Below are 18599 nucleotides of genomic sequence, written 5' to 3'. Positions count from 1 at the left end.
CTAACCAACCGTTCGTTAACACCATCATGTTTATATTTTGTCACGGGTACTCGTTTTACCTTGTTAATTAAAAAAATAAAAATATCGTTATACGTTGTAGGTAATATGAATGTTTTAATGTTTTATGCGTTGATTGTGTACCTATATGGATAAATAGATTACTGTTGACTGTATTAAAATTATTATTTTAAAATAAAATTTAATATTTTTCTGAGAAAAAAGTTTTAACACAAACAATTATATAGTTTACGGAAACAATGACTAAAAATGAAAAAAAATGAGTACTCACATAAATAGTGGAACGGCGTTTTATCGATTTATAATTTATATAGTTATATATTTGTAGAGTTACATAAGAAATAACTATATACAATAAATAAAAATGTTTCATTATAATATTTTATGAGTATATTATGAGCTTTGTGGTAGTAACTGGTATACGACAAGTGTGATGCGTTAAACCGAATACGACAAGAATTAACATATTTTAAATTTATAAATTTAAGAAATTATACATGAGGTAAGAGCTTCCAACCTAATATAGTTATGAATAACTTGTTAAAAAACTAGAACTAGCTGCTGCTTAATATATAATATTACATTTTTTAATTTAAGCAGTATAATAATAGGTACTGCCTAAGAATTTTTTTAGATTTTTTGTAAGTAATCGTTATCATTATTATTACTCGTCTATGATTTGTCAGCATACCGGTTCACGTTATCTTTGCTATTATCTGTCGGCAAATTAATGATGATAATAATAATAATAATAGAATAATCCATATCCATTTACCGTTTCGTTACTTCAGTACGATTACTACGATTTCCAAATTGTATATTTAAGAAATCCATTGTCGTTGTTGTTGTTTTATCATTCAATCTTTTTGTTTTAAATTCTTTCAAAAAATGTGCCGTTGTCTGTTGTCCAAGCGTCGTTTTTTGGTCGTCGTCGGCCGCACTTATGACGTTTTATACAGCCATCATCGTCTCCAACGATTCTACTCGAACAGGAACGTGTTGAAATTATACGAACGACAAATCTTACAAAACATGTTTCCTGATAACTCTAGGTAATAATCGATTAAAGAATTAAATGCGTATTGATGATTTTTAAAGCATTAGATTTTCAAAATTATAATCACTGAATGTCATTGTGTGTACTGAATTCTGTCTTCTAGCAATTAATGTATTCTTCTTTATTATTATATTTCAGCAATGAAATAATTGATTTATTGACAAAAAAAAACCAATGTGTTTATGCTGGATTTGACCCAACAGCGGACAGTTTACATATAGGAAACTTACTTGTCATTATAAATCTATTGCATTGGCAACGCGCTAATCATAAAGTTATAGCATTGGTCAGTCATTAATTATTTTGTTTTTAGGTGGTTTTATAAATTGTTTACAGTTATATTATAATTTATAGATTGGTGGAGCTACAGCCCAAATAGGTGATCCAAGTGGAAAATCAAAGGATCGAGATAAACAGTCTTCACAGACGCTGTCCCATAATATTGATGGCATCACCCGTAGTTTACAATCCATATTTGACAATCATGCCAAATACTTTTGGAAACAAAAAGATCCTCTGCCAGAACCAATGTGAGCATTTTGAGGTATTCTTGTTGCTTGGCTAGATTTTTTCATTACAATATTTTAAAATTTATAGTTAAAACTGTGCACAATTTAAAATGTATATTAGATATTTTATTTAAAAAAAAAATATATTAAATAATAAACATTTATTCATTTAGTATTAGTATGATTGGTTATGATAATTTGATGTTTTTTAGTATAGTCAATAACATGGAATGGTATAAAGGGATTGGTGTCATTGACTTTATGAACAATATTGGTCGAAATTTCAGAATGGGTACCATGTTGTCTAGGGACAGTGTTAAAACTCGTTTATCTGGTAGTGGGATGAGTTTTACAGAGTTTACTTACCAGGCTTTTCAAGCTTATGATTGGCTACATTTGTTTAATGAATACAAATGTTCTTTTCAAGTAAGTACGAGTATGACAATATAAACATTTTAAAATTGTATAAAATAATATCTTTATTTAATTTTAGATAGGAGGAAATGATCAAATGGGTAACATTATGTCTGGTCAAGAACTAATTAGTCGAAAAAAAAATGCTAAAGTTTATGGTAAACTATAATTGTTTTTCGTTAGTTAAAATTGTTATAAATTATTCTCATTGTCATGTTTTTTTATATTTATTATTTAACCATTTAATAATCAATCTTTATATTGTTGTATTTTAATTGTTATAGTGTACTATTATGTTTTTGTGTGAGTGATATTAAAATTGACATAATTTAAAAAATTTGTTTTCATAAATGAAAGTAAATATATCTTTTAACTTTTAATAATTTATTGTATGGTGGAAGTATATAGATACAAGTTGCAAATTTTCTAGCTCTGAATCGATATAAAGCTTTAATGTTTGTTATTTATAAGTGTAGAATATTTATTTTTATAAATATATTTTATTTACAGGACTTACAGTACCACTAATAACTACAGATTCTGGTGACAAGTATGGTAAATCAGCTCAAAATGCTGTATGGCTGAATTCAGATCGAACTTCACCTTTTGAACTATACCAGTTTATGATACGCACAATAGATGCTGATGTAGAAAAACTGTTAAAAATGTTTACATTCCTTTCATTACCTGAAATAGCTGAACTGATGAGAAAACATAAAGTAATTAATAATAAAATATCAAAAAAAATTATCTCTTTTAAAATATTGTATTGCAGGAAACACCTGATAAACGAATTCCTCATGAATCATTGGCACGTCAAGTTACCACATTAGTGCATGGAGGTAAAAATTATAGTATAATATGAATTTTTAATTTGTTTTAATTGATTATATCTGTATGTTTTTAGAAGCGGGGCTTCAAGAAGCATTAGTAGCTACATCAGCATTATATGATAACAGCATTGAAACCCTTAGCACATTAAGTGTTAATGATATTTTAAAAATATTTAATGGTGCAACTGTTGTTGAATTAATGCTTGAACCTGGCTTAACTGTATTGAAAATGGCAATGAAAGCAAAATGTTTTTTAACAGAGAGTAATATTCTAAATTGATCGTTTAAAATTTGTAAAATAATAATTCAAATTTATTATGTTTTTTATTTTCAGGGGATGCATATCGAATAATTTTAGCCGGTGGATTTTATATTAATCACCAGAGAATAACCAATATAGATGAAATTGTTACTTTGTCTATACACATTTTACCGAATAACATTTCTATAGTGAGAGTTGGTTAGTAAAAATATTTATAAAATATGACCTACCATTTGTTATATTTTATGTCTAAAAAATTGATAGGTGAAAAATATTTTTGTGATATACAGTGTCCTGTGAGGATTTACCCATTGTAAAATCTCCTGAAATAATATCATAATTTTTGTTTTTTAATAAGATTCACAGGGACAAAAATTACAATATTTCATGCTTTAATTTATTTTAATGTTTTTGTAAAAAAGTTAAAAAATATAATTTTTTATTTAATTATTTTCAAAAAAATTAAAGAACCATTTTGTAGAATTCATTTTTCTGAAAATATTGACATTTCAACATTTTAATTTCATTAATCTCTTGATTTTTAATATTTTTTCTATTTTTTAAAAAAAAAACTGCAAATTATTTAATACAATAGTGGTATCATTGTATCAAACATGTAGCCCGCATGCTAGTACGGCCTTCTCGAAATTAAAGAAATTACTAAAAATATAGAATTCTATATTTTTGAAAATAATTAAATAAAAAAATATATTTTTTAACTTTTTTACCAAAACCTTAAAATAAATTATAACATGAAATATTTTTAGTTATTGTCTCTGTGAATCTTATTAAAAACCAGAATTATGATATCTTCATTATTTCAGGGGATATCGCTATGGGTAAATCCTCACAGAACATTCTGTACAACACAAAATACTTAAAAAAAATTATTTTATTTATAAATTATTTTAGTATATTGTGATGTATCCAAAAATTATAATTTTTAAAATAAAATTAAGTTTTAAACTTTTATTGAAGAAACTAATATACAATATGAATTGTAATACAAACCATAATATTTTACCTTCTTGATGTTTCACATTATCAAAAAATTATTTTAGAATTAATGTGTTATTTATTTTTTTTAATTTTAGGTAAACGGAACTATTGGATTGTCAAATGGATAATGTAAAATAAAAAGTATAGATTTAGATTACTGAAAAAGAAGAATTGATATACTAGATAATAAAATACATTTTTGAAAAACATAAATAAATTGTTTATTTCAAAGTCCTTTCTCATAATATTAAGATCTTAAGTCTTGCGGTATAAATAAATATATTAATAAATAAAAAAATTATTATCAAGTTGTAAAAAATTTTAGTTACTTGGAAAATAACTTAAACCGCATATTAGACATAATCTGTATCCATAAAATTGGAACACAGTAGATACAGTCTTGTTCCAAGCAATAGTAAGTAAATAACAATATTTCACAATAATTACAATTTTTAACAATTCGTTTGGAAATAAATATAATTACAAACATTTTCGTATCCCACAGTAAAATGATAGTAAAATCAGCTTAGCTTTTAGTTGATTTTTTTTTAACTTGGTATTTTTACATAATACGACATTAACATTGCAAATGGAAACACAAAGTATTCTAATATGTTATGTTTTAATGTCAAAAGGGCAAAAGATTTATTAATTTTAAATTACAGCACATAAATGTGTGAATGAAAAAAATTAAATCTTGTGGTATATTTAATTCATAATGAGAAAAATATTTTATGTTAGGGTACACAATTGATAAGCAATATTATCATGTTTTACCAAGTATATGATTCTTTTTAAATTATTAAAAGTTGAAAATATAATCATCAACTGCTATTGATTTGAAAATATTAATTGAATTAGATTTTAGAATGATAAATATTTTTTTTTTAACTGGTAATGTTTTGGTCATTCATTATGTGATTTATAAAAATGAAAACTACATTTTTAATAACATAAATAAATTGGCTTTGGATGAAGTGTATGCTGCATTTGATTTAAAACATTAGATGGCTGTTATTTCTTGTTGGTGTAAATCTTGAGGTGAGCCAACTTTGTCTACACACTTCCACAGGCCATATGTCTTTCCAATGGTTGTCTGCCACAAACGTAGAGTTCCATCTTCAGAGCCAGAAGCATATAGCTCACCATCTGGTGAGAAACGGACACAGTGTACAGGCCCAAAGTGACCTTTGAATGATTCTAAAAATAAAATTAATTATACATATGTTTACACTCAGTTGACATTCAAAATCATCACCCTTACCAATTTCTTTTCCGGTGGTATAATCAAATTTATACATCTTAAGATCTTCCCCCCCACACACAAACATAGTCTTGTCCCTGTGCAATGATGCCGTGTTCACAAGTGTCGGTACAGTGACTTCATTGACTTTTGATAAACTATAGATGACCATAAATATTTATTAAACTTAATACTATTTAAACTATAAAAACTGAAATAATTATTACCTTTCAGCATTCCAAAAACTGACACAATTTCCATGTGCGATTGTCACAATAGATTCGTCTCTAGACACTTCTAAACTGGTTGGAATAGCACTGAACTCCATCTTGTGAATTTCCTAAATAAAATAACAAATATAGATATTTCAATAATAAACAAAAAAAAAGCACTTAAAGAGCTTTTTTACGTACTTGTCCAGACAGGGGATCCCAAATTCTAACTGTCTTGTCATCAGCACATGAAATTATTCTCCTATCATTTTGAAAGAACATGACATGTTTTATACCAGATGTATGCCCGTTGAATGTAGTAACAGCTTCTATAAAAATCATTTAAACAATTCAATCAACTAAACAATTTCTGTTACAATAAAATATACCATATTTTATATATAATATATCTATGGGATGTTATTACATTTATTTGAATATGTATAACTATTAGGAAATTAAATATATTATGAAACCTTAAAAATGCTTATAAAGTCTCAAAAAGTGCATTTAAATTGATTTAATTTTCCTTCTTACTATGATAATACAAAATTCTATATCCCATAGTATATTATTTTTAATTATTATGACAATGGGATATACTTAATTATTAACTTTCTTGTACATTTGAATTGGTCTTTTATTTGTATTATAATAAAATAGACTATTTTAAAATATTTCATTATTACTATTATAATAACTTTTAATTTATACATAATATACATGTATAATTTTCATGTTCATAATTAGTTAAAACAAATTAAATTTATTTTATTTATAATAATGTGCCCAATGTTAATTTATTACTAATACAGTAATATAAATTCAAACATGAATACCTAACTGTTAAAATTATATTATATTTTTTCAGCAAATATATTATATATTAGCATACTTAATCAAATACAATTTTCATAAGATTGGGCTCTTTTTGTACTATATATATATATATAAATATTAAAAATTATAATCATGAAAATCAGTAAATAATTTTATAGTTGAGGATTTATGACATTTTTAATTTTAACACTTAAGTAGTATGCATTTTATATTCACAGCACCTTTTTATTCATTAAATTTATTGAGAAATGCTGTGTTTTTGTGTTTAACCTTACACGGTAAAATAAATGGTTTTGAGCAGAATATTATACCTTAAACTTTAATTTTTTAGTTATTTTTTTGAAGTAATTTTTTTTGAAACCTAAAAATAATTAAATACAATATTTTTCTATTAACATTTCAAGTTCAAATTTTAGCGAAATTGGTTATCTATTTATATCAAAAATTACGGTTTTTACTATAAAGAAACCAATTACTAATTGTAATATAAATAAATTAAAAACTTGAATCTTTTTTTTGTATAATTTAACATAAACTTTACATACTCAATGATAAGTTATACTTTAATTGATATTGGAAAACTTTTTTCTACTTTTGAAATAGAGATTTTAAATCAATGTACGGTGTAATAAAGTTTAATTTTTTATCTTCCAAACAAAAAGTTATTGAAATCTGGCAGTTTAAAAAATCATGAAAGATCTTCCTACTAGATAAGACATAATACAAAGACGTACTACTATAAACAAGAAAAATAGGTTATGTCCATTTCACTAATTAAAAAAAATTAATTTAATCGTAAATTCATAGCCATAATATAATATTAATTAACTAATTATTTTTCTCTTGGCTCTTGTCAATAATATTAAATTAATAATGTGTAAATAGTATAAACTATCATTTTTTTATCCATGATTATAAATATAATAAAATATTAGTTATTTACTATAATTTTGTTTAGATATTTTAGAAGCTAATTGTTTTACAAAGACTATTTTTGTCTGGAGATATATTGTAAGAATTTAATGTATCTCATAAATCAACATAAGTAAATTTTATTACCAGAAATAAAACATTTTGAAAATTTGAGAAAATTATCACAACATATAGATAAATTAGAATCTAAATCTTAAAAGATTTTAAATTTGAATTTAGTATTTATTTAAATAACCTATTCCAAATTTGTAATATAATTTCTAAAAAAGCTAATTAAGTACAAATTGTATATGTTTAAATTTTTGTAATACATAGTATAATATTATATTACAACTTAAGACTGTAACATATCCACATTTTAAAATTGAATACAAAATTATCATACTCCTATAATATTTCAAAATGCAAGTCAATAGTTAAAAATCACTTTCAAATGTAATATGATGTTACTACCTAATCTGAAAAATCTAAAAATTAAATTTTTTCTTTTCATTATTAAATGTGTATTGGAATAAAAAACAAATTTTTTTTTAATAAGTAATATATAAAAGCCTTAGGGAAAAGAAATATATAACAATTACCTACCTCAAACCCTATATAATTACTCCTATTTTCATAAAACTATTATATTATTTAGGTTGGGGTGGGATATGAAAACCGCTCGATGTTATAAAATAATCCAAGGCCAATAGGCCAGTGACAGATCGACCATGTAAAGTTTATTGGCTTGAGCTACTGTTACAAACATTAGAAGTGGAGGGCCTTGAATAAAAATCACGTATACAGATAATAGTGTTGTTTAAATGCATGAGAAAACAGTTCCTGATAAGACTGGATAGTACTATATTAGAAAAAAATAACAAAGGTATAATATTGTCACTTAAACTCATATGCCCATATATAATTAATTTCGCTCTAATAAATAATGTTCATTAAAACTTATATAACTTTTCCTGTATAGAATACTAACCAGCTGATTTGTTGAGATCAAATATTCTGAGCAATTTTTCATTGGAGCCAGTTGCAAGGAAAATACTGTCTCTTGAGAAATTTACACTTTTTACAATGTGTTTATGTTGAAAAGATTGTACTTCACCACCAGTTTTTGCATCCCAAATCTGAAAATTTAATATATATTAATTGTAAAATATACAAATCATATTAGACAATATTTATATTAATGCAACTTATCTAATAAGCATACTTAGTTCTTATAGAATGTATTTAATAGTTATTATTTATAACTTAGATATAACTTACAAAAATATATACTTCAAATATTTGATTAATTTTAATTACAATATTTATTTAAGTAATGTATTATTTTAAGATTATATCTATGATCAAATAATTTAATGACTAAGAAATTATATTTAAATCATAACAGATAACAATAATTATTCATGGGTATAAAATAAAAAATATAATTGATATGTATTATTTTTTAAACAATTTTTATGAACAAAGTTCTGCCCATAGTTCATAAAGTTTAAAGAAAATAATTTTGTACTTTCATTTTTTATGTTTAGTTAAAGGATGTATCACTGATTCTCAATTAAAATATTTTGTTTAACTAATAATTAAAATACATATAAATTAAATTTATAACTTGTTTTTATATATTTTGTAGATAGATTTTTTTAAGTTCATATTTTAAAATTCAAAATATTTTTTAATGAACAATATTATATTCAAAAGATTTAATTTATGGGTAGTTTAGATTTTAATTGCAATACATGTTTACAAATATTTTTTAATATTTTTAATATTAATAAAATGATAATTAATCAATGATTAATCATTAGATTGCTTATTCTTATAGTCAATCAATTTCTGAACTTAAAGATATGCTTAAATAAATGGTTAATGCAACAACAGTGGACTTTATGAAAATATTATCATAATTTTAGAATTTAATATTTAATACTATATTATTTTAACTGTATGTTTATCATATTGATATTTTTAATAGTTTGTTTTTCTATATCCATGCAAAAATCATATTAATATTAAGAAAAACATTTATTAGATAAGCCTTCATGGGCCACTACATGAGTATTATCAGTGTGGGAGCATTATTCTATCGAAATAAATAAATAATGTAATGTTTTTTTTTATTGCAATAACTTAATCTGCCTTGCATAATATGTTATACCCACTTTACTATGTTATTTGCATTTTAAGCTTATAACTGTAGATTATGTACCAGAGATAATATAGATAATAATGGATACATTTCTTCTGAAAATCATAACTACAAAAATATAAAAAATAAACTGATATTATTTTAAGTTATTTTCAATTCATTGGGAAATCAGATATAAATAGGATACCAGAATATGATTATCAAATAAAAATTTCCATTTTTAATGCATTATAAATTGAATAAAAAAATACAGAATTATAAAAAATAATAATTTAAATGAATACAAATGTTTACACTTCTTACATAATAGGACTGAACACTAAACAACTTAAAAATCAAAAAACAGATAATTTAATAATTGTTATTATATTTTAGAAATAACTCTAATAACATAATTAATTTTTAATTTTTTTTTTTTAATGACAAATCAGATAATTGGATTCATTTGAAGAGACAAATTTCCTTATAATGGATTTTCAAAAAAAAAAAAAAAAAAAATAGTGGACAGTAAATTTTATGATTTTAATTATAAAATTTAGTTGATTTACATCAAAAGTACTTTTTACATTTTTAAAGTATGAAGAAAATATAAAAAAAAACATGGAAAACTCATAAATTATTTAAATATAATTTGTATATTTTTTAATATAATATCTCAGATGATGAACTTAAAGATAATATTAATAATGTATGATTTTTTATTGATTTGGAATATAAATTAATAATGCATAATAATCTTGCCTTAAGGACAACAAGGCAAGACAGCTGTAATCATTGATTTCTGATTGATTTTTCTAGGCCAAGTTATAATTTAATAAATAGATAAACTATTTTTTATATAAATTTAGATTTTTGAAATTAAATTTGATAAAAAAAAAATTGATTATGGTTTAGATCAGGTTGATCCACCTTCAAAGTCCTTTTCTGTCACCCAGAAGATACTGCAGTAAAAACAGCAAAAATTGGCTTTTGTAAAACAATGCTAATTAGCGCATTAATTATCTAAATTCCAAATTCTAAATATATTTAAGTTACCCCTTAATTAACATAATTATATATTAATATTAATCTGTAATTTGATAACTTGTATATTGAATTATATGATTGTAATAAAATATAATAGGATAATATTTTTTTTCTTTTCTTGTCTCAGTGTTTATATACATAGATAGATGTGTAAATTGGCCTATTAGTAACAAAAGGTTGAACTACCCAGATATAGATAATGCCTTTGCCTAATGATATTTAAATATTATTTCATAACCTAAAGCTTTGATATATAATATGATAATTATATACATATACAGTAAATCCTCATTTAACGTCACCTAATTTAGCGTTTTTTCACTATTACGTTGTAAAAGTTTAAGTCCTTATGTTTTGTTTAACACTGCAAAGATTTCAGTACAACATTATTTATAATACATGTGTTCATCAAATTTTTGTTATGTTTATATATATTTTATATATAAGTAATTTAGTTAATACTTATTCAGATAATACTGTTATTGTTAGTTATTATTGCCATACCTATCATACATAGGTACTATTTTAATTTATTGTAAGTAATATGTAATTTAATACAACCAATTAATAATGTATAAATAAAATAATAAAATTGTGTAATTATAATAACTATAATAATACATAAATACATTTTTATTTATTGGCAGGGATTCATTATAATAAAGTGTATATAAAAAGTATTTCACGTTTTTTCAGTTAACATTGTGTTTTCCAAGAACCTAACCTCAAAGTTAAAAACGAGGACTTAATGTATTATTGTATGCATTTAATGCAAGAATAAAAATTTACTTTAAGTAATCTATTTAAAAATGACTAAGTAATTTATTCTTTCATTGTAAAAATTATGTAATTTCATAATAAAATAAAATCAAGGTTTAGAATCTATTTAATAAAAACCTGAATTTATTATTAGTTGTTTACTGTTATATAAATTATTTAAGTCATAAAATAATAAAAGTATTGTATGTTATTAAAATAAACAAAATTATATCCTGTTCTACAAACATTTATCCTTGATGAATATGAAATACCTTGCATGAACAGACTACTAATATAAAATAATATTGATCTAAAACAACACTAATTTTATTTATACATTAATTTTTAGATAATATATTATAATCACATCTAAGAATATTTCTTCTGAACTTTTAATTTTTTTATGTAAAAAATACTATAGGTATTTAGCATTAAATATAAAAAACAATGAAACGGAATATATATAACTTTATATTATTAATTAATAAAATAACCTCCTCGCTATATAAAAAAAGAAAAAGACATAATATCTATAGATATCAACATAAACGTCATAAACTGCGGTTAAGAGGATGCTATACCGGTATGTGTTGTCTTCGTCTTATACATGTAAAACATAATAAAACTATTTTGTGGAAGAAAGAATCACTTAGGCTGTAGTGATAATTACAACTCCAAATTTATATATAATTATCTGTAAAATATAATTTTTTATTTTTTGGATATCACTGGTACAAAAAAAAATTCTTTTTGTTTCAAAATTCATTATTTTTGAACTTGGAATTACTTTTTTTTGTAATTCCAATATTGAAAAAATAAAAACAATATTTTACAGTCAAAGTTTCTGTTTCTTAGTTATGAGTGTTATGACTATAGCCTTATTGGTTCTTTCTCGCGCAAAAAAGTTTTTGCTATGTTTTACACTTGTAAGACGAAGACAACACACACAGGTATAGCATCCTTTTGAATAAGAAAAAATACATTAATAACTGCAAAATATTGTTATTTCTGCTTTAAATAACAAAATTAAAACTGTCAATTAGCAAGTTCTGAAGAACAGCCTTTCTATAACAGTTGCGGTACCCTTCTATATCTCAAACATCCTTTAACTAAATGCTATTCTTATAATATGTTGATACTGGAAACTAAGATATCCAAAATCTTTAACCAGTACAGCACTGAATCAATAATATTTAAGTAAATATTCCTTATTACTGGAACTGGGCAATGGATATAATATTAATATTATTAATGTGTATATCTTAAATGTATATTTAAATTATATGTATACAGAGTGATTCCTTTATCATGAACCACTCATTATTTCAAAAAGTATTCATGTTTTTGAAAAAATTTTTTTACGTAGTTTCAAGTTGTTAAAAAAACGACGTTTTTATTAAAAAATTATATTTTTTTAAGCTTTTTACTTTTTTGAATGACAACATAGTTTTAATTTCATATATCAAAGCAGAATATTTTTCCGAGTATTTTGATATATAAAAATTGAATTTAGGATGAGTAGTTTATGAGAAGATAAGCGGAGTAGTGGACAAACATTTTGAGAGGAAACCCCGTACCACTCCACTTCACACAACAAAACTTTAAAAACTTATAACTCATAAACTACTCGCTCTAAATTCGATTTTTATGTATCAAAATACTTAGAAAAATATTCTGCTTGGAATATATGAAATTAAAACATTGTTGTCATTCAAAAAAGTAAAAAGCTTAAAAAAATATTATTTTTTAATAAAAACGCTGTTTTTTTAACAATTAGAAACTATGTAAAAAATTGTTTTCAAAAACATGAATACTTTTTGAAATAATGAGTGGTTCATGATAAAAGAATCAACCTGTATAGGTGTGCTATTAGTTATTAATAAACCTCAAAGATTTTTTTTACAAAATTAGTGGTTTACACAACTAAAAATGTTAGGAACCGCTGTTATATAATTTAATATAGTAAAATATGCTATAAAAATATAATACATTTTACAGTGAATTTACCAATATTTATAAAATTATCATTAAATAAAAGAGCAGCAAAATTTTATAATTCCGAAACAAATTAAATAGTCATTTTTTTGTGAACTAAATCATTTTTGTTAGTATTGCTTTTAAATAAATCATTGCATTTTCAATGTATTTTTAAATTGTTATTGTCAAACATAAAATTACTGATGAAATTATATTGATTTGATACACATAGGCTAGAGCCTTTTTTTACATTATTTTTGTTTTAATATACAATAATATAAAATATAGTAATACTCTAATAACCCAGGTTTATGGAAAAATAAATTTTAATTGAATCCTAGTATGCCATTGATTTCGATGAGCAATGCATACCATTTTTTATTTCATTTGTTAGAAAACTAACAAGTATTTAAAAACCAAAAAGCTTAAAAAATTAAGGTTAGAAATTTAAAAATGTTTAGTATTTAGAAAGATGTAATTTCTTTTGCAATTTATAACTTATTTTATAATTTTTTTAACAATTAAACAGAATATAGATATTTTCCAAGAAAAATCAATAGTTGAATTTAAAATCAATCAAAATTTTTTAATTATATTATTTGAAAAAAAAGAAACTAATTTATATTTTCAATAATTTTAACATGATATTGACCTATTAACCGCAAGCCATGATGTTTTTTATAAGTTTTATCATTGCAAATAATAAATACATTTTTAATGCCAATAATTTTTTATTTATTTTATAGCATTCTATCTTATAAATCAGGGGTTGATAAGTAATTTCTGTTGGAGTCCAAAAATTAAAATAATAAATAAATGGGGCCCAAACAAAAAATTTTTTTTGTCAAATCTCTTTAATAAATTATAATTGTTTTTTTTCCATTTCTATTTGCATTTTGAATAATAACATCTAGATATGTCTTCTTAATTTACTCCTCAAATAATTATTAATAACACTAAATTTAAGCATAAGTATTATAAATTATAATTGCAATTTTAAAAGTTTTTATTTGTATTAATGAAAACCTTTTAAAATGTTTCCTTTTTAAGTATGTTTAATAAGTCCTTTTGTATTTTGATGGTGTCTATTATTATTATCTAGTTGAGAATTTTATGAAAGATAACTAGTCAGTTTTAAAGACATATTTTATAGAATTTCAGATGATATAAAGGTAGGTAGTAGGAGATATGAAGATACCATAATTATAATTGAGTAAGTATATTAAACATTCCATTTCTATTTTTAATATGTATAGTCTATGATACCTTTTTAGTCTAAGTAAACTAACAAATATGTTATTAATAACAGATGAATATCTTATTATTTAAATGCTAGATATTATCAAAATGTTTGATATAATGATATCAATAGTATATAAATATAATTAAGGTACAAATATAATTATTGTTACTACTTGAGTAATTACTTATATTTTAATAAAAAAAAAAATGAATTGATTTTTGTTTAGAACTATCATTATTTTTAAAATAATAAATGAAACAATGTCCATATACAAACATATACAATGATATAGGAAGCAAATAAACAATAACACACAAGGAAGTTAAACTCAAGGCTGAAACTAGTTATTTATTTCATTAAAAAAATAGTATTCATACCTTAGCTTCAAAATCTGCAGCACCACTTGCAGCTACTGTCGCTTCTTTGTTCAAGGCTACCCCCCAAACGGCACCTTTGTGGCCTTCAAATGTACCAATCCAATCACCAGTATCTCCTTGTCTCAACATGGGTTTTCCATCTGAATCAACGACAAAAGCAAATAAATAAGCACATTAAATGCACACAACGCCAAAGGATTTTACCTTTGCACGCAGATATTAAGAAATATCCATAGTCGGTGTTGTCGCTGAAATCCAAGTGTACGACAGGCCTGGTGTGTCCGCTACAGGTTAATGGCGTTTGCTTAAAACTCGACATTCTTCACATAAAATAAAATCAGTTAAATACAATAATAATTTCCGATGTGTATATGTATATAGGACTTTCAATTAAATCGAAAGAACTTTGTAAATTAAATATAAAACTTTACTGGAGGATACATTAATGGCAACACGTTACACGAACGCTACGCTAAGTCGCAAACGAGTTACTGAAGTTGTAAATAAATGTAAAAAACAGGTTGATAAAAGATTGTATCACACAGTGTGGCCGAATTGGTAAAACAGAATTCCCCTATCGTCACCTTCAAAAACAGTATGTATAATATGACCACATAATATATCTAAGAATATGACTGAAAATAAATACCCAATAATTTTAAATATATATTATATTTAATATATTTATATTTTATTAAAATAAATAAATAAATTGTAAAAAGTAATAACCACGAATCACGATATCTTATATACATCGATGGGAATGAATGTAATTTAGCTCTCAAGCGATTTTTTGGATTTTATTTTTTCAAAATGACAAAATGTGTACCTATTTTTGCACAAAAAGTCGCATAACTTACCTTATAACTTGGAAGTGATGGTCAAAAAAATTCAAAATTTTCGATTTTAAAAATATCGTGTTTTTGAGTTTAAAATACTAAAAATGTATGTTTTTTGGAAATTTTTTTCCATTCAATGTGTAATAAAATAACTTAAATAATATAAAGAAATTTTTAGTAAAACCAGAACTACCTAACTAATATTTTTTGGTTTGGAAGAAATACAGTGGTTGACTTGGAAATAAAGTAGTAGATGTATACTAGCTACTTTTAAAAAAGTAGCGTCCCTAGCATTTTAATAAAACTCACATAACCGTGGAGGTGGAGAAGGGTTACCCCACACCACTCTTTATGGTTAAGTAGGGGTACGCTAGCGGGCTAGCGTATCCAAAAATTATTTGAGGTACTCAATCCCCCCCACGTCACCCCAAAATCAACCACTGAAGAAATATGTTAAAATAAAAAGCAATAAAAAACAAAAATGTATAGATATAGTTATATAGGTATTGTATATTATATATTATCAGTATAACAATATCTACGTCATGTCGTCATCACTCATCAAATACGCCAAGCCTTTAGCCTATCATTTTCGTATTTTTGAGGTGTACTGGTGTGTACTGTGTATAACTAACCGGCTAAAATTCTACAACTTGATTACCTAACATTTAAAACACGGCATTTTCTCAAAAACATAAATTTTGACATGTAACCACCATAGAAATGTTTTTTCTTTGAATACTGCGATAGCAAATCTTAGGCATGTCTCATTGTTTCCTCGTGTCTTTTACTGTGTTCGTGTGGGCGCCTGTTATATGGGATCTTTAAAGTTCACTGAATGATTCACCTAAAAATTTTTAAACCCTTCATTTTAGAGAACAGTCGTAACTCTATAATTTAGTTTTATATAACAGAAACGTGAAATAGAAAAATATATTAATAAAGTACATACTTTGAACTTTCCAACAGCCGTTTATTAATTATTATCTACGTTTCAGACAACACCCATTCTTTAATCACAGTTAGCAATTTTGCCTTATCCCGCTTTTGAATAGAAATAAGGAAACACGCTCCATTATCCCTCATGTAGTCATGTAAGTATACGCCAAATATCCATTGACCATCGACTGCATGTCTGCATGACGTGTTATATGGTATTTACATTTTCCGAATTTTGATTCAACAATCTCAACTGTTTTACCAATTTCTCCTTATCGCTGTATTAAAATATTATCCAGATGAAACATTTCATAACATTCTAAAGACAATGACTACCTACAAATTTTTTCGTGATGTATTATAATCCCACCGAAAACAACTTCACGGTGAAAATACCCCCAGTCCACGGCGCCACGGCGGTATATGTTGAGCAATCCCTAATTCTCCAGAATAAAAGAACGATAATAATACGCTTTTAGTCCATTAATACGTAAAACTCGCAATCATATATAAAGGAATCTAGGAAAAAAGCCCCGTACCAAATAAATACATTATTCGTTGTTTTATTATGATTTACATAATTAAATATAATCATTATATTTATCTATATATAATTGTCATTTGTATGGCTCTTTTTAACATTTTTTAACATTTTTTAAATTAAACAATGCAAATGACAATTAATTTATATTTTTTAATTATTTTAAATTTTTAGCTCAAAATTGTTTTATATTATATACAAATCACAATTATACATAGAGAAATGTAATAATTATATTTAATTATGTAAATCATAGTAAAAAAAACGAATAATGTATTTTGTTGGTACGGGGATTTTTTTCCGAATACCATCATATAAAGATTGCGACTTATGGAAAGATGTATCTTTTCTTATGGACACATAAACATTATATTTTACCTTTGGAAAAATAGTTTATATTATATAGGTACTTAAATATCTACGTATTACGTATATAGGTATGATATTAGTCACTAGGGGGCCTCAAAGATTTTTTTACAAAATTGGTGGTCCGCAAATCTAAAAAGTTTGGGAATTGCAACTGCTGCTCTACACAATAATGTATTTTTCAGTAGACTGGAATGCTGGACACATTTCAATTGACAAGTAATTTTCCTACATAATATAGGTACTGATAATTAATAATCAGATTTTTATGTATTTATTGTTTACTAAAATTATAATATAGAATGTGATAGAATTACATTTTTTTAAATAAAGGAATTTATTTTAGGTGTGTTTTTAAAGTAGCCACTCATGATTATCTTTTTGAATACACATTAAACACTAATAGTATTAGTACATACATTTTTAGGACTAAAAAAAAGGTCTTGCTTTCAGGACGGAGTATAAAAAATACGAGACTTTAACCTTAGCACTCTTCATAAAAACATCCTAGATTCGCCAATGTCACAACTCAGTACAATAATCATATACAAGTCTACTAATTACTAAGTAGATACTAAATTAGTAAATACTTTGAGCTGTAGGCAATAATATTTTTTTTTGTTAAGAGTTTATTACAGTACAAATATGTACATAGGTAAATATATATCCTTATCCCATAACGGCCACAACTGCTATGAGTAAAATTTTTAACCAGATTTATGAAATTGTTATTGCAATAGACTGAATCGAATATTTAACAATTAAATTCTATATATTATATTATGTAATATGTATAATTAAATATGTACATAATATTATTGAATGATTGAGAAAATATATAATTAGCTACAATATTGTTTTATTATATTTGTATTAACACAGAAGCTATGTTGCTTTAAAATTGGGAAGCTATAATGTTTAAATCAAAAACTTTCATATCAATCATATTCCTTAATTCCACATTTATAAAAATATGTATATAATAATATTTATCATAATAATTTACATTAATTTATTTATATTATAGGTCAAGGATAGGCAAAATATTTTAGTTTTAGTATTTTAA

The 18599-nt window shown here is 24.2% G+C and overlaps 2 protein-coding genes across 2 annotated transcripts; one reads left to right on the top strand and one right to left on the bottom strand.

Annotated features, from left to right (window-relative positions):
- Positions 1 to 364: 364 nt before the first annotated feature.
- LOC132920585 (tyrosine--tRNA ligase, mitochondrial) lies at positions 365 to 4309 on the top strand. Its single transcript, XM_060983082.1, has 10 exons — positions 365 to 1070; positions 1214 to 1361; positions 1430 to 1605; positions 1797 to 2010; positions 2078 to 2156; positions 2509 to 2717; positions 2774 to 2840; positions 2906 to 3094; positions 3166 to 3291; positions 4188 to 4309. Exons 1-10 carry the CDS (start codon positions 907 to 909, stop codon positions 4223 to 4225), a joined length of 1410 nt encoding a protein of 469 aa, XP_060839065.1. The 5' UTR covers positions 365 to 906; the 3' UTR covers positions 4226 to 4309.
- LOC132920586 (serine-threonine kinase receptor-associated protein) lies at positions 4289 to 15360 on the bottom strand. The gene is made up of 7 exons (XM_060983083.1): positions 15053 to 15360; positions 14849 to 14988; positions 8291 to 8438; positions 5749 to 5876; positions 5563 to 5675; positions 5357 to 5493; positions 4289 to 5292 (listed from the first exon to the last, which is right to left on the bottom strand). The coding sequence occupies exons 1-7, from the start codon at positions 15165 to 15167 to the stop codon at positions 5096 to 5098; spliced, it is 978 nt and encodes a 325-aa protein (XP_060839066.1). The 5' UTR covers positions 15168 to 15360; the 3' UTR covers positions 4289 to 5095.
- Positions 15361 to 18599: the final 3239 nt, after the last annotated feature.

This window comes from Rhopalosiphum padi, chromosome 2 (genome assembly GCF_020882245.1).
Source record: "Rhopalosiphum padi isolate XX-2018 chromosome 2, ASM2088224v1, whole genome shotgun sequence".
NCBI classification, from domain to species: domain Eukaryota; kingdom Metazoa; phylum Arthropoda; class Insecta; order Hemiptera; family Aphididae; genus Rhopalosiphum; species Rhopalosiphum padi.
This window is presented reverse-complemented; position numbering and strand designations above follow the sequence as displayed.